This window comes from Choloepus didactylus, chromosome 4, assembly GCF_015220235.1.
Source record: "Choloepus didactylus isolate mChoDid1 chromosome 4, mChoDid1.pri, whole genome shotgun sequence".
Taxonomy (NCBI): domain Eukaryota; kingdom Metazoa; phylum Chordata; class Mammalia; order Pilosa; family Megalonychidae; genus Choloepus; species Choloepus didactylus.
In genome coordinates this window covers 141,167,951-141,195,207 of record NC_051310.1, presented here as the reverse complement: position 1 = coordinate 141,195,207, position 27,257 = coordinate 141,167,951, and the positions used below count along the sequence as shown (strand labels likewise).

The 27,257-nt window shown below is 48.6% G+C and overlaps 1 protein-coding gene and 1 long non-coding RNA gene across 3 annotated transcripts; one reads left to right on the top strand and one right to left on the bottom strand.

The window, feature by feature from the left end:
• Positions 1–3,136: 3,136 nt before the first annotated feature.
• Positions 3,137–4,224, bottom strand: LOC119533382. Its single transcript, XR_005216632.1, has 2 exons — positions 4,055–4,224; positions 3,137–3,514 (listed from the first exon to the last, which is right to left on the bottom strand). It is a non-coding gene; the product is annotated as an uncharacterized LOC119533382 (long non-coding RNA).
• A 171-nt stretch (positions 4,225–4,395) lies between these two features.
• On the top strand, positions 4,396–22,165 carry IVD (isovaleryl-CoA dehydrogenase). 2 transcript variants are annotated; one of them, XM_037834312.1, is made up of 13 exons: positions 4,396–4,598; positions 5,641–5,730; positions 5,959–6,010; positions 11,922–12,091; positions 12,550–12,643; positions 12,842–12,978; positions 13,087–13,290; positions 14,522–14,618; positions 15,607–15,700; positions 16,168–16,249; positions 16,851–16,955; positions 17,061–17,133; positions 21,350–22,165. In XM_037834312.1, the coding sequence occupies exons 1-13, from the start codon at positions 4,446–4,448 to the stop codon at positions 21,481–21,483; spliced, it is 1,485 nt and encodes a 494-aa protein (XP_037690240.1). In that variant the 5' UTR covers positions 4,396–4,445; the 3' UTR covers positions 21,484–22,165. The 2 variants fall into 2 exon arrangements, with proteins under 2 accessions (XP_037690240.1, XP_037690241.1); XM_037834313.1 differs by lacking the exon at positions 13,087–13,290 and having other exon boundaries at positions 4,401–4,598.
• The last annotated feature ends 5,092 nt before the right edge of the window (positions 22,166–27,257 follow it).

The following is a 27,257-nucleotide window of genomic DNA, read 5'->3' as shown; positions in this document are numbered from 1 at the left end:
TTGTGCAGGGACCAGCAGCAAAGACTCAAGGTTTACTAATTTTATGTTGAGGGAAATCTTAGGAAAAATAGCAGAGACTTAATTATACAATCATAGCCTTTATACACACACTCCATAGGCTCTCAAGACATCAAGGACAATCTTAAAGCATCTAAAATATTCATTTCAACCAGATTTGAAAAAAGAAGCAGTGCTCTGCTTAGGTTCTCCTCAAGAGGAAAGACCCAGTATTTAGGACTTCAAATTGTGGGGAGGAGGTGAGTTAGACACCCAGAGTCAATGCTGGGGAAGAGTTAGGAGGAAGTGGGATATGCTAAGAGTGATCTAAAATGAAAACAATGTGCCAAATACTGTGATGAGTCATTAATTATGCTGTCTCCTTTTTGCCTCATAATAGTCCTGAAGTAGTTGGTGAAATTTATAGATGATGAAATAGAGACCACACTGGTCTAAGAATCTTGCCTGAGGTCACACAGGCAGGTAGTAGTGAAGGAGGGGAGGGGTCAGCTCTCTGCTCCAGGACCTCAGGCCAAGCTTCCCTGGCCCAGGTCAATGGTTTCAGACCTTATCATTCCCCCAAAAGGTACCCCTTCCATGTTTGAGGGCATTTCTCTTTGTCCTCCAAAGCTAAGACCTGGGCATAAGCTTTGAAAGCTCTGAACCAGGGTTGGGGAGGGCAGAGGACTGCGATGGCATTTCTGAAAGATCAGAGGTTTCTCCTCTAAACCCCAAATGGAGGTCCCCCTTCTAGACCCCAAATATGGTCTTGCCTCCCATCTCAGCCTGTTTTGAGGGGCCATAGCTCAGCAAAGGGGTATGGTGTCTCACCCCAAGATCCCACTGCTGCCACCCCTGAGAACTCAGCACAGTGAGAGCCTGAACTCCTGCACCTGTACCCACAGCCCTGCACAATCCAGCTGCAGCCTGACTTCCTGCATGCCGGTCCCGCCCTCCCTGAACTACCCCCTCCCCATCCATCCACCTGCCCTTTGGGCTGTCACACAGACTCCAAGTGAGCTCCCACCTCCAAGCCTAAGCACCCAACCCTCCCCTGCCTGAAATACCACTCAAGGACCAGCCCAAGTCTCTCCTCTTCTGACAGCTTTCCTTGAAATAGGCTGTAACAGTTGGGGTAGAGCCTGGTTCACAGATCCCAGAAGGCCAATGGGGAAATGTCCAGGGACCCACGGTCTCTAGGGAAGCAGCCTGTGCTAGACCATGAGCTTGGTGCTCCATGTCTGCCGAATGAATGAATGAATGAATGAATGAACTCCCTAAATTCCTGTTCCATTCCCAAAGCACATAATGCTACCTTCTATTTTAGTGGGACTAGAATACAGGCCTCTCTTCCCCTGCACACTGCACCCTCAGTCACAATCAAGAAAGGCGGAAGGATTTACAACAGTGAGTCCAAGAAAGCCTGGCATGGCATCAGCTCAAAGCATCACCAGGAGGACAACTGCACAGGTTTCTTGGGGTTAAAGTTTTCCTTTGCTTCTTTCTATTTAGGGGAGACTGGTGATTGAAGAGGCAGTAGGGTGAAGCAGAAAGCATTTCAGTCTGGACAAGCGGTCAGAGCTTGGCTTTTGTGTTAGCTGTGTTGTGAGACCTTGTGTGCAGTGAGTTGTTAACCAGTGCATGGTGGGAACACAGGCTCAGGCACTACAGAAACTTTCAGCAAATGACTGCTTTATTACTTACATAGCACAGAGGGTCCAAAAGAGTGGGGGAAGAGATCACATCATGGCCGGTCTCCCAGGAAGTCCAGATTGCTTGTGTCAGAGTCAGGGGATGGCAGATCCACATGCCCCACCCCCCGTTAGAAGGGAGAGACACTGGCACCACCTGAGGATGGGGTATTTATGCACCCCAGGTGGAGGGGGCCTTGCCACTGAGTTTCCTGCCCTGATAAGTGTCTGGGGCTGCTTGTTCCCAGTTTCCATATTGTAGAATCTGCCTAAGTGAGAGAGGAATGTGCCCACAGCCTGCCAGCCCAGCTCCCCAGCTAGTCACCACTGCCAGTGGCCACTCCCTTGGAATAGGAGCTCCTGTCCAAAGCAGGGAGGGTAGGATAAACCTGCTCAGATGTGTCTCCCTCACCCTGAGATGAGAAGCAAAATTAGCTTGTTGAACCACCCATGGGGCCCCTTTCTAATAAAATCATCAATGTCCTGCTGCAAAATGAGAATCTGGTGAGGGGCTAAATCCCTCTGATGGTGGTAGAATATCCATGTGCTAACAGCCAGTTGTTGCAGCATGACCATGGCTTCTTCCTTGTTACTCCAAGGCTTAATAGGAATTCAGGGGAGGTCACTTGAAGTGGAATATGCTTGTCTGACCCCCTTTAGGACCCAGTCAAACAATGGTTGCATTTGCATGATCAGTCTGCCCTCCCCCATCCCCCTCTTCCTCTCTTAACTCCAATTGTCTGACAGACTCTTGGAGGGCAGGATTGAGTGTGAGGCCACTGAGACCCTTCTACTCAGCCTGGTTGATCAGAGTGGTCACTGTACCCTCATAAAGTTGGGACAGTTGTGAAGGAGATCTTCTCTCGGTTTCTGCCCATATCTATCTTCCATATCCAGTATCTCCTTCTCCATAAAAGCTCACACTTTTGTTTTCATCTCTGGTTTCCCATCTTCGGTTCTAACAGTCTCCTGAATAAGAACCAGCTTCACGCTAACCTCAAGATAAGTCTGGGTGCCCTGAGTAAGGTGTCCCTGATTCCAGAGTGAGAGCAGATATAAGAAGCCATGAGCCAGGGGATTGCATGGAGGGGGATGGTAGCCCCAGTCTCATTGATCTCAACGTGAAGCCAACTAGTCAACTCCCTGGCATTCGTAGGGGGGAGTTTTGAAATCCCATTTAACTCTCCCTTTCCCCCAGACGATGGAGGCAGCACACCCAGTTACCCCAGTCGTGGGTTGGTAGCTCAGCAGTTTAGCACATGAAGTCCTAAGTCCTATGTTGCCAAGACACTCCTGTTCAAAAAGAATGCAGAGAAATGAAAAGAACAGCCAAAAAAAAATCAAAGCCCTCTATATTTTCCTGTGCACCTTGCTTGCTGCACCAAAGTCCACAGAGAAAGGTGCTACATGGTGAGGAGTGAGAACACAGGCTCAGACAGAACAGAAACTTTCAGCAAATGAGCACTTTATTACACAGCACAAAGGATCTAAAAGAGCCGGGGAAGAGATCCCATAGTGGCCAGTCACCCAGGGAGGTCAATCTGCTTGGGTCAGAGGGATGGATGGCAGTTCTGCAATGTCCCACTTTGCGGTAACAGAGAGACAAATTTGTACTACCTGGGGGGTGGGGATGAGGTGGTATTTATCCACCCCAGGGCTAGGGGTCCTGACACTGGGTTTCCTGCCCTGATAAGCATCTTGGACTGCTTGTTCCGGGAATAAAAACATACTTTAAAAATGGAAAAGGGGGCGGGGGGTAGGCAAGGGCTGGCAGATGACCGCTGAGTGTCTCTGTGACTTCCCCACCACTTTGGGCCACTGGGTTGCTGTAAGAAGGAGGGGAAAGGGTTGTCATTAAGTATGCGATCTTCATTATTCATAACAGCCTTGAAGTGGGTGATGTTGCTTTCATTTTACAAACCATAAAATAGAGACCGAAAAAGATCCAAGAAAATTGCCCAAAGTCCCACGGCTATGTCATGGCACTGCAACACCCCATTTCTGGACTCTGGCAGGACGCTAAATCACCCGAGATGAGCGGTTCACGAACAGAAGGAAAAACAGAGCAAACGAGGAAACGGAATAGAGGTTGAATTCCACCAGCTCTCTTTCCCCTCACAATACCACTCATCCTTTCTTGCTTCCCTGGCCCCACCCCATGGTTCAAAAAATCCTGACCGCTTTTCTTATTGTACGTTAAATAATTTGGAAGACAGCAACTCCTTAACAACTTCGCGATAAAACACGAATCGACATCAGCAAGCCCTATTGTATAATAAAGCAAATATTACTGAGTAACGATCAGTGTGCACACTAGAACAAGCGCTATTTTCCCAATCATAGCCATCCCATTTATTCCCACATACCGGGCATTTGGGGAGTTTTCCGTTTGCTGTTTTAACACTTTGCTGTCCCACGGAGAGAGACATCTGCAGTTAGGGGCTGCTATTTCAACGCATCAGAAAAACACAACCTCTCCTTGCTTTTCGACGCAAAAATAGACTCAAACTTCAGCCCCGGCATCACGCCCTCCCGGAGGCGGGGAAACCGGCGTGAGCCCCTGGCTTTGCGGGTACTGCTGATTGGCTCGCGCTGTGCCAAGGGCAGCACGCCCCCCAGAGAGCAGCCGGGCGATGATAGGCTGCTGGAGACCCGCCCCCTCACGATTGGGCCGCGTCGGCGAAGCCGGTGATTGGTGGAGCCGCGTGAGGCCCTCTCAGTAGTTGTTACTGCTGCGGCTGGCGCCGCTAGGTAGAGATGGCGAACGCAGCTTGGCTGCTGGGGCGGCGGGAGATAAGCCGGAGGCTGCGGTGGTGGGTACCGCCGCTCGCGGGCCTAGTTTCCCGACGGGCCCACTCGCTATTGCCCGTGGACGATGCGATCAACGGGCTGAACGACGAGCAGAAGCAGGTAGGGAGACGGACTCCCCTCCCGGCCCGCGGGCCTCCTGCCCGGTGATCGCCTCGGCGCTCGTTTACCCAGCGCCGGCTGCCCGTGGGACCGTGTGAGCGCGGGGATGGCCCGCTGGTCCTCACTCTTTGTCGTGGACGGAAGATCGAGCCTACAAGGCAAGACCACCGAAGTAGGAGGCGGCTAGGAACGCTCCCGGAGGGGGTGTTTTCGGTGAAGGACGCGCAGGGGCTCGCGACACCGGCTTGTGGCAAAAAGGGCCATCAATCTGTATGCAATCCACTTATAACTGGGCACTGCCTAAGACTATGGTTCATACACACCTCCGGGGTTCGGAAATGCGGTGTGATCTGCCATCATTCTCCGACCCATTGCCTCAAAACTCAAAGTTGAACTAGAGCTTGATGGCCTTACCGATGGAACTGAACCAGATCCCTCCACGGAGAGGGGAGATGTGTGTTCACCCAGAGGCTGGATGTCTGCGGTTCAATCTGCCTCTCAGACCTTCTTGCCCAGCGGGGTTTCTAATCTGTTTGAGTAATCCTTTTTAGCAAAAAGCTAGAGGGTGGAAGGGGAAAGGTGGGGAGGGAAATGAAAAGAGCTGGACTTGTGCCAAGCACTGAGAAAGGCGTGTGGAGGGAACACAGGGAGTGAGGGGTGACAAAGGTACTGAGGAAGGCTGGAAGTGTCAGCAGGGATCAGCTCATGCAGGGCTTGGTAAACCTGGGTAAGGGCTTGTGCTTTATTGTAAGTACAATGGGAAGCCATTGAATGATTTTATGTAGATGAGTAGCATTTAAAAAATAATCTTCAAGCTATCTAGACTGAGGACCTTAAGAGAAAGGGATGAAGATAATCTCTGAGGAAGCATAAATTATTGGGGCCTCCCAGTTTTAGTCTGATGCGGTTTGGTGAGGTTACTTGTGCCCAGCAGCAACAAAATGGTCTGTTTTCCCCAATGTGTACCCAGTAGTGGAGATGCTGTCCTCAGTAGCAATAATGTACTGGTTTCAGTGACATCTGTCTACCTCTCCACCTCTAGCTTCGACAGACCATGGTTAAGTTTCTTCAGGAAAACTTGGCCCCCAAGGCCCAGGAGATTGATCAGAGCAACGAGTTCAAGAACCTGCGCGTGAGTCGTGAGGCCCAGGGCAGGAGGTGGGAGGTTAGTGGGCAGCAGGTTGCTGGGCTGAGCTGGGCTGGGAGTTGCAATGCTGCCTGGAAGGGCTCATTCAGTCTTCTGGTAAAATGCAGCCCCTCTCTCTGAAGCATTTGGCTCTCATGGTCCAAATGTGCCAGGCACTTGTGACTGACTGCCTTCTTCTCACGGCTCTCTCTATTCATTCCATTCTGTTGGCAGGAGTTTTGGAAGCAACTGGGGAGCCTGGGAGTATTGGGCATCACAGCCCCTGGTAAGTATAGTTCCTTTAACACTGGAGAAGTTCCCAGAAGAATCAGGAAAGGAGGAGAAAGATCATGCTCAAAGAAACCCAGAACTTTCTCTTTCTTGGAGTTGAAAAACCTGTAGCTGGTTGTCAGCCCAGAGAAGAGCACACTCTTCTATTTCTTTAGGCAGCAATGTCAAGAAGGCAAAGGAATTAGGCCAGTGTGGTTCACTTGGACCCTTGAACTCTGTATGCTTCATAGCTCCCCCATGGGATTTGAGGAGTTTAGAAAACTCTGGATCAAGCAGTTGTCTTTGCACCTTGGTCTCACTGCCTCCCCTAAGTGACTTCTGCCTATAACTAGCCCTGGAGCTCATTTGGCAGCAGATGGTGGGGAAGTTTGTCTGGACTTCCAGGAGAGATAGCCAGACGATATGTTTAATAGGTCCTCCCTGGACCTACCCAGTGTCCCCTGTGGGTCTTGCCACTTGTTTCCAGGGGGGGAAGGTGGGTTTTGGTCCGGATGTTAGCCTCTGAAGCAGATGCCCAGCTGGGCTTGCAGTGCCCAGTGAGTAGATAAGGCTGAGGCTTCACTGGCCAAGGCCCGGACTGGAGAACCAGCCTCTATTCACTGGAGATCAGAGAACACAATACACTTCTCCTCACATCCTCCCACTCACCACTTGAAGGACAGTTCCTTGGATTTGAGCAGATCATAGAAAGTTATGCCATGAGTAATGATAAAATGAAACCATTTAAAATCAATTTAGACCTTAATGTGAAATAGTGGGGGGCAAGAATGCTCCTGGGACCTCCTAAACCAGACTCTCTCTCCCATTGTGTCCTGGTGGGTTATGAGTTCCCCACAGAGAATATGCTTCTGAGTCAGATCATATTTAATGGAAGAAATAGATAGAAATCAGATAAAAAGCCTTTCAAAGGAGAACCTTGAAAAGAAAGCTGGATGCGAGTTCTGGTTTCTGCATGATGTCCTGGTGGTTGTGTGTAACACTGATTGTCTGTGAGCTCCCTGGAGTAGTGGGGGTCTGCTAAGCTTTCCCTAGAATCCTAGGACCAGCCTGATTTCTTGGTCAGAGTTAATACGTGCAGAAAGCCTTGCCAAGATTTACCCAAGGAGCAGGGCTGGAGGATAGTACCAGATCACCCAGCCACCTTGTTTTGGATCTGCTGCCAAGGAAAAAATTTCACCTTTATTGGGGAGTTCTGAAATTTTCTACTGGCATCTCTTCTGCTCTCTGCTGTGCAGCCCTGTGCTCCCACATTTTGTTTCAGGATGTGGCTTCCCTGTTCCTTGTCACCAGCCCTGCTTGTTTGGGTCCGAACCTATGCTTTGAAAATCTCATAACCCCCTTTGCTTTGGATCCATCCCTGGTGCTTTGAATCCTCCCTTGTGTTTCCCTGTTAAATTCCAAGTTCTCTTTCTTTGTTTGTTTATCTGCCTCTGCACTTCTGTAACTTTCTGAATCATGCATGCTCAGATTGTTCTCCTTTTTATTAAGAAATATATCTGAGAGAAAACAAAAGTTGCAATGATAGTTTTCTGAACCACACCTTAGCCTGCAAGGAGCAGCCAGGCAAAACCAGTTCTGTGAGCTTTTTTTTTTTTTTCCCTTTTTTGAAGTTTGCGTACATTTAGTTAAACTTGTATTCATCTCATTTTGGTGGCAGCATTCTTTTCAGATTTTGGTGCCTCCATTTTTTTTTTTTTTTTAAAGAAGTTGTAGATTTACAGAAAAAATCATGCAGAAAGTACAGCATTCCCATGTACCCCCTTCATACACAGTTTTCCCTATTATTAACACTTTGCATTAGTGTGGTACACTTGCTACAATGAATGAAACTATATTATTATAATTATAATATTATCTATAGCCCATGGTCTACATTAAGGTTCACTGTTTTGCGGTACAGTACTATGGTTTTTTAACATTTTTATTCTAACAATATGTATACAACCTAAAATTTCCCATTTTAACCACTTTCAAATATACAATTCAGTGGTGTTAATTACATTCACTGTGTGATGCCACCATCACCACAGTGCCTCCATTTTTTAAAATTTATTTTTGTATTTTTTAAAGGGGTTTCATTCATACACCATACACACCATGCAACATGTACAATCAGTGGCTCTCAGTGCAGTCACAGAGCTGTGCTTTCATCACCACAATCAATTTTAGAATATATTCATTACTCCAAAAAGAAAAACCTCATACCCCTTTCACCCCACTCCCCCAATATTGACACTTAGCATTGGTGTGGTATGTTTATAACAACTGATGCAACGCTATTATAATATTTCCATTAACTATAGTCCATAGTTTACATTAGGTGTATTTTTCCCCATATATCAGCCTATTATTAACACCTTGTAATAGTGACATACCTTTGTTCTAGTTCATGGAAGAACATTCATATATTTGTACTTTTAGCCATCTTCATCATCCACAGGGTTCACTGTGTTATACCGTCCCATGTTTCATCCTTTAGCTTCTCTTCTGTGACATACACTGCCCTAAACTGTCCCTTTCAACCGCATTTACACACATGATTCAGCAATGTTAATTACACTCATAATAACATGCTACCATCACCTCTATCCATTTCCAAATATTTACGGTCAACCTTATTAAAAATTCTGCACAAATTAAGCTTCTTTTTGTCTATCAATATGTCATTGTTACGTTTATAGTATCCTCTTATCTTTTTGATTTCTGTGGGATCAGTAGTAATAGTAATGTCCCCCTTCTCATTTCTGAATTTTTTTTTATTTGCATCTTCTTTTTCCTTTGTCAGTCTAGCTAAGGGTTTGTCAATTTTCTTGATCTTCTCAAAGAACCAACTTTTGGTTTTGTTGATTCCTCAATTTCATTTATTTCTGCTCTAATCTTTGTTATGTCTTTACTTCTTGCTTTGGTATTCGTTCACTGTTTTTTTTCTAGTTTCTCCAGGTGTGCAGTTAGGTCTTTGATTTTAGCCCTTCCTTCATTCTTTTAACATAGGCATTTAGGGCTGTAAATTTCTCTCTCAGCACTGCCTTTTCTGCATCCCATGAGTTTTGATATGTTTTGTTCTCGTTTTCATTTGTCTCAAGACATTTACTGATTTTCCTTGCAATTTCTTTTTTGACCCACTGATTGGTTAAAAATATGTTGTTTAGCCTCCATGTATTTGTGAATTTTCCAGTTTTCCACCTATTAGTATTTCCAGCTTCATTCCATTATGATGAGAGAGAGTGCTGTGTATAATTTCAGTCTTTTTAAATTTACTGAGACCTGTTTTGTGACCCAGGATGTGATCTATTCTTGAGAATGATCGGTGAGCACTTGAGAAGAATGTATATCTTGCTGTTTTGGGGTGCAGTGTTCTGTACATGTCTGTTAGGTCTAGTTCATTTATCATATTATTTAAGTTCTCTGTTTCCTTATAGATCCTAGATGTCTAGATGTTCTATCTATTGAGAGTAGTGTATTAAAGTCTTCAGCTATTATTGTAGAGACGTCTATTATTCCCTTCAGTTTTGCCAGTGTTTGCCTCATGTATTTTGGGGCACCCTGATTAGTTGCATAAATACTGTTATTTCTTCTTGGCAGATTGCCTTTTATTAATATATATTGTCCTTCTTTGTCTCTTGTAACATTTTTGCATTTGAAGTCTATTTTGTCTGCCGTTAGTATAGCTACCCAGCTCTTTTTTGTTTACTGTTTGTGTGGAATATCTTCTCTAGCCTTTCACTTTCAACCCATTTCTATCCTTGGGTCTAAGGAGAGTCCCTTGTAGGTAGGGCATATAGATGGATCATAGTTTTTTATCCATTCTGCCAATCTGTGTCTTTTGATTGGGGAGTTTAATCCATTAACATTCAGTGTTATTACTGTAAAGGCAATACTTTTTTTTAACCATTTTATCCTTTGGCTTTTTAAGGCTATGTCCTTAAAATAAGGACATATGCTGTATCTTGTTGCATCTTGTTTTTGTCTCTCTTTTTACCTTTTTAGTTACCCTTTCTGATGATCTTCATTTCTACATACTTCTCCAAGCCTCTCTCTCCTGTCTTTTCTTTTCCGCCTGCCTGCAGAACTCCCATTAGTATTTCTTGAAGGTCAGGTCTCTTGTTAATGTAGTCTCTCAGCTTCTGTTTATCTGTGAATATTTTAAACTCCCTTGTTTTTGAGGACAATTTTTTTCTGGATAAAGAATTCTTGGCTGCAGTTTTTCTCTTTCAGTATCTTAATATATCATACCACTGCTTCTCACCTCCATTTCTGATGAGAAATCAGCACTTAGTCTTATTGAGCTTCCCTTGTATGTGATGGATCGCTTTTTTTTTTTTTTTTTTTTTTACTGCTCTCTGAATTCTCTCTCTATCGTTGGCAGTTAAGTCTGATTAATATGTCTTGGAGTGGGTCTATTTGGATTTATTCTGTTTGGAGTACATTGCCCTTCTTGGATATGTATATTTATGTCTTTCATAAGAGTTGGGAAGTTTTCAGCCATTATTTCCTCAAATATTCTTTCTGCCCCTTTTCTCTTCTCCTGAGACAGCCTTGATGTGTATATTTGTACACTTCATGCTGTCATTCAATTCCCTGAGAACCTGCTCAATTTATTCCATTATTTTCTCTGTGTTTTGTCTGTTTGATTTTGGATGTCCTGTCTTCTAGGGTACAGATCCTTTCTTCTGCCTATTTAAATCTGCTATTTTGTGCCTCTAGCATATATATTGTGCCATTCATTCCCATAAGTTGTTATTTTTCTTTGCATGCTTTCAAATTCTTCTTGATGCTCACCCAGTGTCTTCTTAATGTCCTTTATCTCTTTAGCCATATTTTCCTTCATCTCCTTGAACTGATATAGGAGATTTGTTTGAACATCTTTGATTAGTTGTTCCAAATTCTGTGTTTCCTCTGACTTTTTCATTTATTTCTTTGACTGGGCCGTATCTTCCTGTTTCTTAGTATATCTTGTAATTTTTGGCTGATATCTGAGCATCTGGTTATCTTGATGAGATTATCCTGAAGGTCAGTTTCTCATCAAAGATTTTGTTATTGATTGGGTTTGTGTTAAGGCTCTTCTTTGACACTTGGTTCATTAGTATTTCCCTACTAAAACAGGACCAGGGACCCACACTGGGGGCATATACCAGTTCCAAAGGGTCCTAAGGAGAGGGTCAGGAAAGATGCCAAGAAGCCTTTTTTTCAGCTCCCCAAAACTGTACTTTCCTGGCCTGCTTAGCAGATGCGGTTCTTCAGTAACAGATTCCTGCAGCCCTACGAAGATGGTATTTTTAGCCCTCTCATGGCTCTGCCTCTGACACAGGTCAAAACAATGGCATGGCAACACCTGTCTGGAATGGGCTAAAGCAGCAAGATCCAGCAGTCTAAATTCACCAGCCAATAGCTAGATTGGTACTGAGTCATGTTCCCCTCTGTTGTTGGGGAACAGGGTTTTCATGGCCATTCCAGTCCACAACAGGCCACTAGGCCGGGACCAGGCTGGCCTGAAGCTGCTTACCTCAAGGGTGGGGGTGGGCACCAGGAGCTGTGGCTGAGCAAATTATTCACAGTTTTTCACCGTGGTTCTCTGTCAATCCATCCCACTCTTCCCTGGATGCTTTGTAGTATTCCTCTGGTCTTTGGAGCCCCTGAACAGTTGTTTCAGACAGTTTCTTCCTGTCCACTAGCTGTTTTTGGAGAAGGAGTAAATCCTGCAACTCCCTATTCTGTCATCTTCCTGAAAGTCTCCTTTCTCTGTGAGCTTTTACAAGAAGAGTGCATGGCATCAGCCTGTGGCCTTGCTAGGGAAAACTTGGGACAGGTCCTACAAGGATGTTTATTTAATAAATGTCAGATTCCTGTCAATGTCCCAAATAATCTGTGCTATTTTTCCCTCTCCCCTGCACCAACCCTACTCCCAGTTCAGTATGGTGGCTCAGGACTGGGCTACCTGGAACATGTTCTAGTGATGGAGGAGATCTCCCGAGCTTCTGGAGCAGTAGGACTCAGTTACGGTGCCCACTCCAACCTCTGCATCAACCAAATTGTGCGCAATGGGAATGAGGCCCAGAAGGAGAAATACCTCCCCAAGGTGAGGGAAGGGGCATGGAGAACCATATGCCAATCTCATGGTGCAACCATCAGCTGCTAGGCACCCTCCCCCCTCCTGTTGTTGTGCACTGGTCAGACTTGGTTTCTGTGGCATGCTACTCTGAACCAAATATCGTTGGACCAGAGATTTGCTCTAAAATATTTCTGTCAAAAAAATTAAAAATAGGGCCAGAACCCCTGAATCAATCAACAGACAGCATTTGAAGAGCACGTTAAGAAATGAAAGAATAGGATTAGCTTCTTTTGCAAAGGAAAGGAGAAAGGGAGAAGCATTTTGAGCCTTGTAGATGACTGGGCTTCTCTTCTAGGACTTCACCAATGCCTCGGTCTGGAAGAGAAGTTGAGGGGGTATAGTGTGGACAGGGAAGCAGTATCACAGTGAGCTCCCATAAGGTACTTTTGGAGTCATAACAAGAACCTTTGGGGTTTTCCTTGCAGCTGATCAGCGGTGAGTTCATTGGAGCCTTGGCCATGAGTGAGCCCAATGCTGGCTCTGATGTTGTCTCCATGAAGCTCAAAGCAGAAAAGAAAGGTGAGGCTACTCTTGACCTGGGAGCCAAAGTGGGCAGAGAGATAGACTATCAGGGTCTATAGAGTAACTGTTGGGAGTGGCTCTCCTGGCGTCCAGAATTGTTTCCCAGCTGGACAGCTTCTTGCTCAGCAAAGGTCTGTGGGTTGACTGCCTGAGGCAAACCAAGATGGCTTGAGCAAATAGCCAAATTGTCCTTAGGAGATGACTACATCCTCAATGGCAACAAGTTCTGGATTACTAATGGCCCTGATGCTGACGTCCTTGTTGTCTATGCCAAGACAGATCTGGCTGCTGTGCCAGCTTCTCGGGGTATCACAGCCTTCATCGTGGAGAAGGTGAGTATGGATGGGTGCGTGGTCGGGGGTGCTTTTTTCTCCTGGCAGTGGTTCCGGAGATGGCTGCCTTCAACTGATCACGAATATGATAAATGTGTGTTCTGCCAGGGTTCCTTGGGTGCGGGCGAGAATGAAAAGGAGACTCTTGAGGAGTCCGATGGGAGATTAGCTAAAAAGCAGTCTGGGGAAGATGGGTCAAGTCCAAAGATGGTGGAGCTGTCTACAGAGCCAGGAGATCCAGAGAGGTCCAGGAAGATGAGGACTGAAAAGAGGCCACTGGATTTGGCAACCAGGACATCGTTGGTGAACTTGGTGAGGGCAGCTGTGGAGAACTGTGGTGTGAATGGGAACGGAGATGGAGATGCTGAAGGAAGTCGGCAACTTCAAAAATTTTGACAATAAAAGCAAGAGGGAAATAGAGCAAGTTTGGAGTTCGGGTTGTTTTAATGAGTGTTGTAAAGGTTTGCAATACCCTCCGTAGGGAGTGGGAAAAGTAGCTGACTCGGATTGGAGGAAAAGAAAGTTGAATAGGCAGAAGGGTGTGCCTGGCAACTAAAGGGACAATAACAAATGCAGTACATGATCCAGGACTGGAACTGACATTGGGACATATGAAAAAAATTGAAATATAGACTGTAAGCTTTTTATCAATGTTAAAATTCCTGAACTTGATAACTGCACTTAAGGTGGTTACGTAAGTGAATATCCTTATTTCTTATGAAATATACATGGGAGTATTATGTGTTCAAGGAGTATGATGTATACAACCTACTCGAATGTTCAGAAAATAGAGAATAGATTGATAGATAAGTAGATGGGTAGATAGAATGATAGATTGATGATAGATAGAATGATACAGCAAATGTGGTAAAATGCTAAAAGTTGGTGGATCTGGGTGTCTGGGGGTGGGGGTGGAATGTTGGTGTTCTCTGGAAAGGTTTGGCATTATTGCAACTGTCAAGAAGTTTAAGGAAAAAAAAATTGTGTGGCTGAGATTGGAAATGTCAAGATTGTATAACACCATTCTCTAGCCTGGAGGGGAAGAGGAGCAACATATGCAGGTAGTTTCTGGGCTTGCCAACACATAGTGCGTCTACTTAGCCCAGGTCATAACCAGCTGAACTGATCCTGGATGGAACGCAGTTAAGTACAAAGGGCAGAGGAGCAAAAGGGCAAAGGCATTTAGTGGGCTGATGGAGTATCTCAGGGGTGATTTCCCTTGAAGGAAGGAAACAAAGCCAGGAGGGTAAGGAGGACTCAGGGGACTGGGTGTGTTGGTGAAAAAGAGCTGCTCCCCTGAGCACTGGGGAGAATGGAAGCTTCCAGGGGAGAGGCTGGGATCAGAGGGAGGGCAGGAGGTTCCAGGAGTGGGACAGTCTCATGATCAGAGTGGGGCTGTGGAAGTAGGATGGTGGTGCACTGTGCAAGTGCAGGAACATGATGTTCTGGAAGATGGGCACCTACTTCCTAGGGGCCTTTCCTTTACTTGGCACCCTTAGCCAGACTGGTCTGTAATCAGGGCCGCCTTCTGTTTCCTGAAAAGGGCATGCCTGGCTTCAGCACCTCCAAGAAGCTGGACAAGCTGGGGATGAGGGGCTCTAACACCTGTGAGCTAATCTTTGAAGACTGCCAAGTTCCTGGTGAGTTTCGATGAAAATGGGGGCGCCCCAGTCCCGATCCCTTCATGTGCTGATATGGTGATTCTTAAGCCAAGAAGGCCCATCTCTTGGTTAGAGAGGCCTGTCGGCTCCCCAGTGTTGTAGTGGGACTACAGACCTGCCTCCTGCCCCCCTCTGAGTGTGGTACTCCTGGGACTGCTGGACAGCTGTCCCTGCCAGAGCTCCTGACCAGGATCAAGATTCAAAGTGGTGTTTCCTAGGTGAATAACACACAGTGCCTAGGGCTTGTATTCCAGCATCTGAAGTAGAGATACAAGATTTACCACAGGTCACAAATGTCCTTTAGACTTTCTTGTTTGCATATTTGTTTGTACAGCCTGTGGGTTATTCATTAATGATACTGAAAAGACTCTGAATAAACTCACGGAAGCTGGACTCAGTAAAGGGAAGAAATTCAGTTTAAGTGTGAGTATTTTTCCCCCTGAAGTGTAACTGAAAATTTGGTACAACATGGTATTGTGGGAGAACCAGCACCCCAATTGTGTACTAATGAGACCAGGGGCATAAAATTTGATTGCCTCAGCCTCAGACCTACCTTTCTTCTACCACCTGCTCTCAGAGAAAAGTGTGCTTTGGTTATGAGGAGCGTCTAGGGAGGGTGATCTGTACAATCCTGCTTTCTCCACAGGGAAAAAAAAGTCATCTGGCATTAAAAGCAGGTCGGTGATGTCAGCTTTTTGTACTTAGTTTCCTGCCCACACCTCCCAAGGCCAGCCAGTGTCCTGGCTTACAGGCAGAGAGGTGCTCAGCAGTTTCTGTCGTTAGCCATGTAACATATGAATGGACATGCAGTGATGGTTTCACGACATTCTGAATATACTTTATGCCACTGAATTGTACACTTAAAACTGGTTAAAATGGTCAATTTTCTGTTATGCATATTGTACCACAGTTAAAATTTAACTGTGTGCACAGTTCTCTTCCCACTGACCAGTGCTTTCCCTGACAGCTACCAACATCCTGGGCTGTTTGAGTAAGGGTGTCTACGTGCTGATGAGCGGGCTGGACCTGGAGCGGCTGGTGCTGGCCGGCGGGCCCCTTGGGTGAGTGGGAGGCCTGGGTGGGGAGCCGGGCTCTCAGCGTCCTTCCCCTGGGGCAGCCAAAGGGAGCTGCCTCTTGGCCACTGCATTTTCTCTCCTGGGAAGAAAAGTACCTCCTCCTCCCATGTTTCATTTCTTCACTCAGAGAGAAAGATCTTCAGGTGATAGAACAAAGGCCTGAAGAGCAACATAGCTGAGTTATTCCGGGCTCTAACGCCCTTCTGCCACTGAGGTGCAGCCACCCCCGCATCTGGTCTCAGGAGGAAGGGGCACGAGTGCCGGGCAATCAGAGCAATTCCAGGGCAGTGGTGACAAGAGTTTCTCACACTCCCTTTCTCCTCCATGGGACTCCACTTCCTTATCTTGCTGAGTTTTCCCCACAGGCCCTTCCACACTGGCATTTACTGCCCAAATTTGGCAGTGGTGGGGGAATGAGGCGCCTCCCCCAGAGTCTTTCTCCTTTCTCGCAGGCTCATGCAAGCCGTCCTCGACCACACCATTCCCTACTTGCACATGAGGGAAGCCTTTGGCCAGAAGATTGGCCACTTCCAAGTGAGTGGAATATTTTCATTGAAGTGTACTCTTCCATTGGGTGAAAATTTTCAGTGAATGAATGAGGAAGTGGGTCATGCACTGAGGGACATTTTCTATCCTTCTCCGGCAAAATTAGCTTGAATGCTTGAAATGCACCCTTCTTCAGCATGCTACCTGGCTTTGGAATTTTTTAGGCGATTCATTATAACGTCAACTCAGTTCCTGTTTGAGATTAATGAACTAGCCTTGTGGGGCAGTGGGGAGTGAACTATGCAGGTTGTGAGGAGGCATAAGGGAAAGGGAACAGCGTTTTTAGTCAGACCTCTGGCCTGAAGAAGCTGCCAAAAGCTAATGAGGATTGTGGTAGAGGGTGCCTTGAGGGCAGTGCCTTTCAGAGGCAGCAAGGGCCATTTCAGGGTGCCGGGTCCACAGTGGCCGTAACTCCCAGACCCGCTACCACCTCTGTCACTGCAGGCAAGTGCCCTCTCCTCACCGTGCCCTGGATTCCCCATTCCTAGCCCTCAGGTTGCTTGTGCTGACCTGCTTTTGGTAACTAGAAAGAATGTTCTGCAAGGCTAGCAGCTCCAGCATGTTGACTTGTGACCTCCCTTTGTTCCAGCTGATGCAGGGGAAGATGGCCGACATGTACACCCGCCTCATGGCATGTCGGCAGTATGTCTACAATGTCGCCAAGGCATGCGACGAAGGCCACTGCACTGCCAAGGTAAGGGCCATCCCGCACGGGGAAAGACTGGAGCAGTGGGCTGGCGCTGGACTTGAGTTTGCCTGGCCTGGCAGGGCCCTGCTGACCCCGAGTCTCCTCCCCCAGGACTGCGCGGGGGTGATTCTTTACACAGCTGAATGCGCCACACAGGTAGCCCTGGACGGCATCCAGTGTTTCGGTGAGTGGCCCCCCACCCCAGCTTCCAGGGCTGCTCTCACTCCTAGAGTGTGTAGCTTTCTCCTGAAAGAGGTTTCTTCTCCTCACTCCTCACTCTGCTCAAGCCAGCCACCGCTGGGCTGGACCCTGAAGCTCCTTCTGCCCCAGTTACTAGGAAGACATGAGAAAACAAACCGCTAGAGGCCACAAGTTTCCTCTTCTGCAGTGCCTCTCTCTCATCCCCTCCTCCTGGTCCTGTGGACCCCAGGAAATGGGAAAGGAGACATGCCTCAGAGGTGAGACAGCTTGGTTTCAGGTCTGCACACTGGTTAGGAGCATAGACTCGAGCCACGCGGCCTAGGTTTAAAGCCTAGTGGCTTTACCACTTACTTGTTTGTGAATTGGGCAAATTACTTAACTTCTGTGCCTGGCACCTAGTAAGTGCTACACGAGTATCTTCTCGTCCCCCTTTCCATGTCTGCCAGTGGTTCTCCTCTCTCTGCCCAGGTGGCCTTCCAGGCCCTTGCCCACCCTTCCTCCTAACTGGGTATTCCCCAGACACCTACCCCTCACCAGCTCTTGTTGCTGCCCTTCACCCCCACACCACCCCACCCCTTGCTTAAACTTTTTATTTGAAAGAATTTCAAACTTGCAGGGCAGTTGCAAAAATAATTCAAATCCCATACAGAGGACTCCAACACACCCTTATCCCCCCCAACACCCAGATCCACTAGTTAGTTTTATCATTTTGCCACATTTGCCATATCATTCTATCTATCCATCCATCCATCCATCCATCTATTTTCTGAACATTTAAGAGGAACATTACCTCCTGTTTTCTTTGTATGTTTTATAATCTTTTGTTGCAACCTGGACATTCTGACATTTCAATGTGTTATCTCTGGGATTAGGCTCTGAGGAGGAGTCTGCTCCTTAAGCTTGTATTAGCTAGCATTAGGACAGAGCTTTCCTTGAATGCCAGGAGCTAGAAAAAAAAAAAAAAAAGGAAGAAAAAGAAAACACCTTTTCCAATCCTTGCAGTGCCAGTGCTCTCCCTCAGAGCTCAACCATGCAGTGAGTTTAGAGACCAACTAAAACAAAAGCACAGGAATATCCTCCCCCCCCCCCCATCGTTTCTGCACATGCAACTCGTCCTGGGCAGGCACACGTGGCCCTAGGAATTTTCTCATTTACATGGATCCAAATGTATTTCAGTGGGGTCCCCAGCTTGGAGGGTTGGCCTTAAAGTTTATGCCCCGACATCTGTGGTCCACTCATTCCCCTTGCAGCATTGCTAAACGTTGCTACTGATTACACCTTCTGCAGCCTCTTTTGCGATGCTGCTCGCTTCATCGGCAACAAACGCGGTCGCCTCGGCAGCCTGGTAATCTCCCACCTTTCCTCCTGTGTCATAGCCTCCACCTTCCTAGAGTCTTTCCTACTGTATTTAAGTTGGCTTTTTCTTGATTCAGTGCCCACCCTGTTACTGCAACCCTTTAACTGATTTCTGGAGCTTTAAGAAAGCTGGTTGTTCAAAGCTTCTATGGGGGGATGGAGCCATCTTGGGTCGGTGGGTGGCTGGGTAGTTTGTTTGTTTGTTTTTTCAGGGTTTGGCTGAAAACACAAAGGCAGCTGTGGTAATGGGGTGGGATACACAAAAGCAGAAATTGCATTTCACATGTTTAGGCCACATGTAGACAATGAAGAGGCAAGGCCCCGCGACCTGCCCACCCCTCCCCTGCTTTAGCAGTGGCTGCAGCAATAACCTCTCTAATCTCAGCTCAGAGAGCAGAGGGAGTGACACCCCTACCCTAGGAGTCCCTGCTTTGCCTCCAGTGGCCCAGGTCCCACCGCCATTCACTCCTTTGTTCCATCCCCCCACCCGTGTAAGCAGAGCTTGGAGCTGAGTTTAAAAAGTTGCCTCCCTGCTCTAAGAAGGCAAATGGGGCCTCCCTTGACGGCAAAGGGAATTGCTTTGATTTTTACTTTGGTCCCAGAACAAGAAACAGCATTGCTTCTCAGATCTCTGGCTGGTAAATGCCACACCAATCTGCAAAGCTGCGAAAGCTTCCCTACCTCTTCCTCCTCAGCCACAGATAGAGAAATGATAGCCCCAGAGACAAGACGTGGCACAGACCATAATAAGGGTGATTGGTTTTGCCCCAGCCCCAGGAGGCTAGAGGCTGGCCCACCACCTGCTGGCATGTACACAGATTTTTGGCAATGTTGTGGGACTGGGAAGGAGTGAAACCCCAGCCCCACAGAACAAGGAAGGCACTGGGGAGATCAGGTGGGGGCAGAGGCTCCCCACACACATACAAGCACAGGTTTTCCATTGCTAAGGCACTGAGAACAGATCCAGAGAGTTTTGTGAAGAGTGGGGGTCTCTGTATCCCTTCTAAGAGTCGTGACCTGGGGGGTAGGTCTGATTCCTCCCCGTGTTCTAAGAGGCAAGCTTGGTTACGAATAGCAGAAAACCTGGAGGTGGAAGAAGCCCAATTGTGCCTGAGAAGTTGGGAACAGAGGAAGAGGTGGGCGCCTGTCAGCCCAGACTAGAGGGACTCTAGGGAGTGACAGGGACATCCTGCACTCACCCTGATGGGCCCCCATATCCTGAGCGGACCTTTCAACTCTTTGGGGAGGTGATGGGCAGGGGTGGGAGGGGAGAAGAGGCAGAGGTAGAAGCACACAGAACAGAATGGGGAAGGATTGGCAAACCTTGGCACAAAAGCAGCACGGCCTGCCTCTGACGCTCCCTGTCCCCTTGGCAGGGCCAGACATTCAAGTGGTCACTTCCCAACCTCTTGAGAGGTCACAGAGAGGGGAGGGGGCAGCCCTGACCAAAATGAAAGAACAGGGCAGGGAAGAGGCCATTACCGCAGAAACCCTGGAGGGAGAAATGTCAGAGCATTACACTAGAGGATGAAAGGTGAAACTCTGGTGGGCAGCAGAACGCAGCTTCCCAGCTTCTCCCTTCCTGGGGTCCCAGTGTCCCAGATCCCCTCGCCCTAGCTCCTTCTCTGGCCCAGGCAGCAGGAGGACCTTGTCCACAGCCCTCTTTGCCTGCGTCTGTGGCACAGCATTGGCCCCTTCTCAAAGAGCCAGACCAAGCAGTGTGGGGTTCAACGTGGCCCTGGTTGTGCAGAGCCAGTTGACAGGTCACCATGCTACTAACCAGCGCCACCTCACCCTCCAGGTGGCCCAGGTGGAAGCCACACAGCCCACAGGCCTGCAGAGCCATCATGGTGAACTGAACACCACGTGTGGGCCAGGGCCGTTAGGTTCCGCTTGGGGCCTGTCCGCAGGTTGGCCATCCATAGGTGACAACTGTGCCCACGGGTTTGAGGAGGTCGTAGCCCGTGTCAGTAGCCAACCTGCCCAGGGGTTCCATAACAATTTCTGCTCCATTGGGGGAGCGCTTCTTGATCTCATCCATGTAGTCAGTTGTCTGGTAGGCAATGGGGTATGTGACCCCATTCTCCCTCAGCACCTCACGCTTGCTGGCCGAGGCTGTCCCAAACTGTCACATTCTCCACTGTGCAGCACGGCTGCCATACCCATCCCCCTGCAGCCATGCGTCCTAAGACACTATGACCAGGCCAAAGTCAAAGAGAATCATGTAGGCTCTGATATAATTGACCAGAAGGCGGCAGCTTCCGGAAGGTCTGGGCTGTGGGAACAGTCACCTCCTCTTGCCACAGGCCCAACTGGTCCAGCACCATCACCCACTCCCCTTCCTTGCAGCAGTCACAACACCCTCACCTTCCATGCCCAGGGTGAGGGGCAGCAGCAGCACTGGTCATACAGCCTCTGCCAGGCCATGAGGTTGGCAAAGTTGAGCCCACAGGCTTGTAAGTGCAGCGTCGGCTGGCTGGCCTGGGGGTCGGGGGCACAGCCGGCCGGGTCTGCAGCTTCCCTTTGTAGCTGCTAAAGCCAGTGAGAACCAGGCAACAAAGCAGGGCAGCAAGGGGGCGGAGGCTGGGAGTTGCCAGCTGCCTCGGCTCTTAGGGGCTGCAGAGAGGTGTTTTCTCCAGCTGCCGCCACCACAGCAGCCGCCTCAGCTGCCTCTTTTGGCAGACATGGCTGGGACTCCTGACTTGCACACACAGCTCTGTGTGGTTTTTCTTGGTGCTTCATTTTAATCACTCTCCTGCTGCAAACTATTTGTTTGCTTTCTTTGCTTTGGCCCACTGCCCATCACTTCTATTGTCCCCTCTTTGCCCAAACCCTGGCTGCAGGTGGCAATGGCTACATCAACGACTTCCCCATGGGCCGTTTCCTGCGAGATGCCAAGCTGTACGAGATTGGGGCTGGAACCAGTGAAGTGAGGCGACTGGTCATTGGCAGAGCCTTCAACGCAGACTTCCACTAGCCCCAAGACTCTTCAGCCCTTTTCCCAACACCTAGATGCCTTTCTTTGGAAGTAGAGACCTGGCAGCTCTCCTGCCCTGCCCAAGGCAGCAAGCGCTGCTCCTGCTCAGCTGCCTGTCTCGCCTCGGCCCTCCAGCCTCTGCACTAAGCCCTGTGGGCCTCACCGCCGGGGCCAGTCAACCAGCCAGGAACAGTGTCCGGTGGCTTAAAAGCATATTGGCTTTTCTGGGGTTTGCTGGGATGGGCTTTGGCGACTGTGCTCCTGCTCTCCAGTTTCTGAACCTAATGCTCCCACCTCCCAGGGTGGGCATCTGGGAACAGCCGGGTGGCCACCTTTCTTTTGGGTGCGTCTTTGGCCGGGAGCCTTCTCAAGTAAACCAGAAGCCTCATGCCTGGCACAGGGTCCTCCCTAGGACAATCAGAGCATGATTGCCATTGTGGATGGGAGCAAGGAGCCAACCACTTGCTGAGTTCATGTTAGATTTTCTCACTCACCTAACTGCCCTCTGAATCGTGTTGTAAATCATGTCAGTGGTCTGACTTCCTTGTGGTTGGATTATGTATATTTGAAATTTTCCAGTCTGCACTGGATTTTGCATCGGAATTTCAGGCTGACTGTTCCCTTCTCATTCTCTCTATTTTGGGGAAAGAAAAGTTTCAGTATTGCCATCTCTATTTACTCACATTTTGTAGTCTTTTCTTTCTTGGGAAGAGGGGTGGAAATCCCAAAAACCTAGCCCTCATCTTGCCCCATTCCTCCAGGGCTTCATTCTTTAGGGCTGAAATTCCACCACTCTGGGATAGAGCTCTGGGAATCTTAGAATCTTAAAACATCTGAAATACCTGTGCCACTGGGTGTCCGTGGTAGGCAGAGATGGGAGTGCTTGTGGAGGATCCCTTCCATGCCGAGCCCTTCTGTGAGGTTCTGCCACGGACACCGCGGCATCCTGGCCGTGAGACCGCCCACAGCTGGCTCTGGCAGCAGGCACAGGCCCTGCCAGCGCAGGCCCGGGTTAGCTGGCTCCACTCCAGCCGAGGATGCCTGTGCACATTTCTCCGGACACCCTATGGCTAATTTTGTTACAACTGCACAGCGGCTGCTGCCATTTTGTGTTAAACATACTGTGAAGCAAATCCATCTGCTTCTAAATCGGGGTTTGGGGAGAGAAACGATCTACTTGCTACTGTCTCCTGTCAGCTTCAGCCCTGTGTCCTTGGAGAGTGGCTGCACCAGGTCCTGTTCTCAACTTTCCAGCCTGCTCCTTGGTAACAAGGGTGAGGAGATGGAATCTACGCTTAGGATAGAGAAGGTCTTAGCCTCCCTTTCCCAGAGTTCCCAGGGATTTTGGAGGAATAAGGGGATTCAGAATGGCAATCTTGGAGCTGGAAGGAAACTCAAAAGTTTCTGGAAACCATTCCCAAGTTTTTTAAAAGATCAAGATAATTTTTACTTTCCCAAGGTCACAACTAGAGCTAGAATCCAGATCTGCTCATGGCCAAAATGGGAGTGTTCTGAGAATGCCAGCCTGGGGCCCACAGCACGGTAGCCTGCATGGAGCATAGTCTGTAGGTGGAAGGCTGGAGGCAGTGAGTCTGGGCTGTTCCACCCCATCTGGGTTCCTAAGAACTGATTTGCTCAGCTCCCAGCCCAGTGGCACCTCTTCCTGGCTTCTTTACCTGGTCTGTTGCCAAGTGCTGATCCCAGCCTGGGGCTCGAAGTGGGAAGGATTAGTTCCTCACCAATCCCAGTCCAGTTCCACCCCCAGGTGAAGACCCAGGGCTCATGATGCTGTCCCTCCACTTCCTGTCCTGTCACCTGCTAGGTTGGAGTCAAATGTGATTTAAATAGTGGCCTTGCTGGATTAATATATAGCTAGAACAGTCAGCCTGGAGACATTTGGAATGTGACAGAATAGAAGGTTCTGTCCGGTCAGGGCCTGCCAACTTGGGGAGGATGTGATGGCTTTGATGCTATATGTGAAGTAGAAGAGAAATGTTTAAAAAATATAATAAAACCAAACACATACACACAAAACATGCATGTCACCTGAGCCATGAACAGAAGGGCAGGGACACCTCCGCTCTGGTTCTGGTGGGTTTTCTGTTTCCATACATGTGCAACTTGCTCCTTACAGGACCAGCTGTGAGCACTATTTCGCGGGGCTGCCTCTAATTTCACTCATTTTAGGCTATTCATACTCTCACCCCAGCTTCTCTGTTGACTACCCTACCATTCTTTGTTTTCCTACCCTCTGTCCTGTGGGATTGCAGCAGAGGCTGGTAGGCTCTCTCCCAGTGTGGTCTTATCAATATTCCATGTAGATTCCTGGATCCTGCCCCAGATCTAATGAAATCACGTCTCCAGTGACCATAACCTTTTAGAACTGGTTTGGGACCTAGAAGAAACATCCCTAGAGGCCTGAGTCCTAATTCTAAAGCCGTATAGTCTTGTGATAACAATCCCTTACACATTAGCTCCTTGATTCTCGCGACAATCCGGTGCAGACCCCCTTTCCTAAGACCAGAAAGGTGAGTGGGCCACCAACGAGCCGGGGTGAGGAGGTGCAGCCGGGGCCCACGACCCGCCCAGCAGACCCTGAACCCAAGATTGGGGTTATCTGTCGGGACCCTCAGCCTAGGGCAGATCCAGGGTCCTCCCCCGTCCCTTCCCTCGAGGGACCGCGCGCTGCAGGGCGCTGTCCCCACTTTCCGGGCGGGGCTCCGGCGCGGCGCCTCGAGCAGTGCGTGGAGCTCGCCTGACCCCTGCCGGCCGCCCGCGGAGTCGCAGGCGCGCAGAGCGCACCGCTTTCTGGCCTTCGCCTGCCCAGGGTCGCCGCTCCCAGGCTCGGATTTCCCGAGGCAAAGTGGTCAACGTTTTATTTTACCAAATGGGGACATTAAAAAACAGACGCCCCCCCCCTCCCCGCTGCGCGCAGCTGTAGTCAACCCCACCGTATTCTTTCACGTCGTCCTCCAAGGGCAAGCCCTTGGGCCGTATCTCTTTCCAGCTGTGCAGAGAAAGCTCCAAAGACGGCAGAAAATTTTCGCGCTGTGAGCACTGGGGGGAAAGGATTTGTTTCTGGCGGCTCCTGCTTTCACAGAATTATTCCTGGGTTTACGTGCCAGGGTGGTGACCTCACACGCCGTAAGGCGCTGCTGGTGGCACGTCCATTTACCCGGAGACTGACGATGAGAGCTTCATCCTGAAGGCTGGGGTCCTGGCGTTTGTCTATGGCCGATGCTGGACCCTATTCGAATAGTTCCCAGGTTTTCTTCTGAGCCGCTAAGACTGAGAGGTCGGGTGGCAAGCACGTGGGCTTTGGCAAGGTGAAAGAGGGCATGCATATTGTGGGAATGACAAGACCCCAAGATCACCACTGCTGACTGTGCACAAAGTCTAATAAATTTGCTTTGACTTTTATCTTAAAACACACACACACATACAACCAGCTATCATACAAGAAAGGACAATTTAACAATTAAAAAATGATAAACTCAGAACAAACACTGGTCTTTTTTTTTCCTTGAAAAATGTTGGATATGTTATATGTTCAACATTTTAGAAATGTGATATTTTAAATGGCTCATTATTTTAAAAACAACCCTTCTCTGTCCCACCCCACCCCCATTCTCACTCTCAAGACACAAACACTTGTGTCTGAAGCTATTTTTGTGCAGTAACTGACTTCATATCTCTAAACGATATGCTTATTTAATGATTTAATTGTAGACATTTAACTTCTAAAGGCAATTCTTTAAAGTGCATACATTTGATTCATGAAAAGCTCATTACACCCTCAGACCAGCCTTGGGCCACAGACCAGCATTTGGGAGCCCCAGGATCAGACAGTGCCATGCACACTCCTGGCTGTCCCCTGCCCACTCCTTAGTGCTCCTTAGTGCTCCTCAGTGCTCCTCAGTGCCCAAAGGCCCCAGTGAGACGGGAGCAGGGTAAGAGTGCCTCCTCTCCCTGTGTGCTCCCCCGGCAGGGAGCCCTTCCTGACTCTGGCTTCTGCATCGCCTCCCGCACTCCCTGCCCAAATACTCAAACAGAGGTTGGCCCGGCATCTCCTTACTAGTTCTTGGATCCCCAATAATCTGCTGACGTGCATCCTTCCTTCCAGTCCACCCCCCTCAACGGTTCCTCTATACTGAGCCAGAGTGAACTCTCAAGCTCCCCCTATATCCTTCGGGGGTTCCTCAGCACCTATAAGAGCTCGGACTTTGCAAAGCAAATATGTCTCCAATCTACCTTGGCTTTCCCCTCCCGCTCCCTGCCGAGAGTACCTGGCATTCCTGCCGGCTGTGACTCTCCCTCCTGCGCCTTCACTCCAGCCGCTCCCTCCGGTGGGAAGGCCCCTTCGGCCCTGCACCTCACTCTGGCTGCCTCATGCCTAAAGCCTCAGGAAGCTCTTCCCTCCCCAGACTTTCCTCCTTCCTCTATCCACACCCCATCCTGGGTGAGGTCCCTTCCTCCTCCCCTGGAGTAGCAGCATCCGTGTGTTTGCCACACTATTGACTTTACCTCTTATGTGCCTATTTCCCTGCCCCGGGCTGTGATCCCTCTGTCTTTCTATGCTCACTGCTCGGCACACCCCCTGGCACATCATAGGTGCTCAGCAAATATTTATTGAAAGAGCAGGTGGGTTGTCATGCTGCTGGTACCACCGTTACTTGTTGATGTGACCACCTCTGAGTAGAGTGTAAGGTCTTTGAGGTCAAAGACCATTTATCCCGTATCTGAATCCTCCCAACAGCATCCAGTAAGTGCTCAGTAGCTATGTTCATGCTCAATGAGTGAAACAACAGGTGGGCAGGAGCCCCGGCCTAATCCGCAGCGTTGGCAGAGACCCTGGGGCCAGCTGGCATGGACTGGCCCTGCTTCCCAGGGGCCTTCCCAGGCCCCTCCACCCTGGAGGAGCCAGGGCCCAGCTGGAGAGGGGAGGCCCCTACCCCATGTAATCCTGCTCTGACCCACTCGGAAACAGAAGACACGGGTTGTGGTGGGGACCCTGGCCCCTCCTCTGCTAGCTGAGGACCAGAGAGGGGGCTGAGATGGAGAAAGGTGACAGTCACGGCACGTGCCATCCTTTTCTTTTTTTTCTAGTGTAAAATGTATGGCATATACAGAAGAGGATGTAGCATGCATCTATGTATGTAAATAATAATAAAGTAAACTCCTGTACATCTAGCACCCAAGGCAATAAAGGGAACATGCCAAGTAGCTTGGAAGCCTGTGTGCCCCTCCATTAGGCACCACCATCCTGAGCTTAGGAATAACCCCCTCTTCCTTTTCTACATGGTTTCTTCCCTCTGTATATATCCCTAAACAATATTGTTTAGGTTGCCTGTTTTTGTTTGTTTGTTTTTGTCTTGTTTTGTTTTGTGTTTTGTTTTTATAAAGGGGATTCGTTAGGTTACAAATTTGCAGTTCTAGGCCATAAAAGTGTCCAAAGTAAGGCATCAACAAGAGGATACCTTCACTGAAGAAAGGCTGATGGTGCCTAGAACACCTCTGTCAGCTGGGAAGCCACGTGGTGCCATCTGCTCATCCTTTGCTCTGGTTCTCGTTTCAAAATGCAGGTTGCCTGTTTTTAAACTTTCTACAATTGGAATCGCACTGTTATATATTCTTTGGTGTCTTGCTTCTTTTGCTCATCATTGTATAGCTTTTAAAGAGTCATTCATGTTACTGAGCTGTAATTTGTTCATTTTTTTCCTTGCATAGTATCCTATTGTGTGAAAATACTACAATTTAATTATCCATTCTATTAT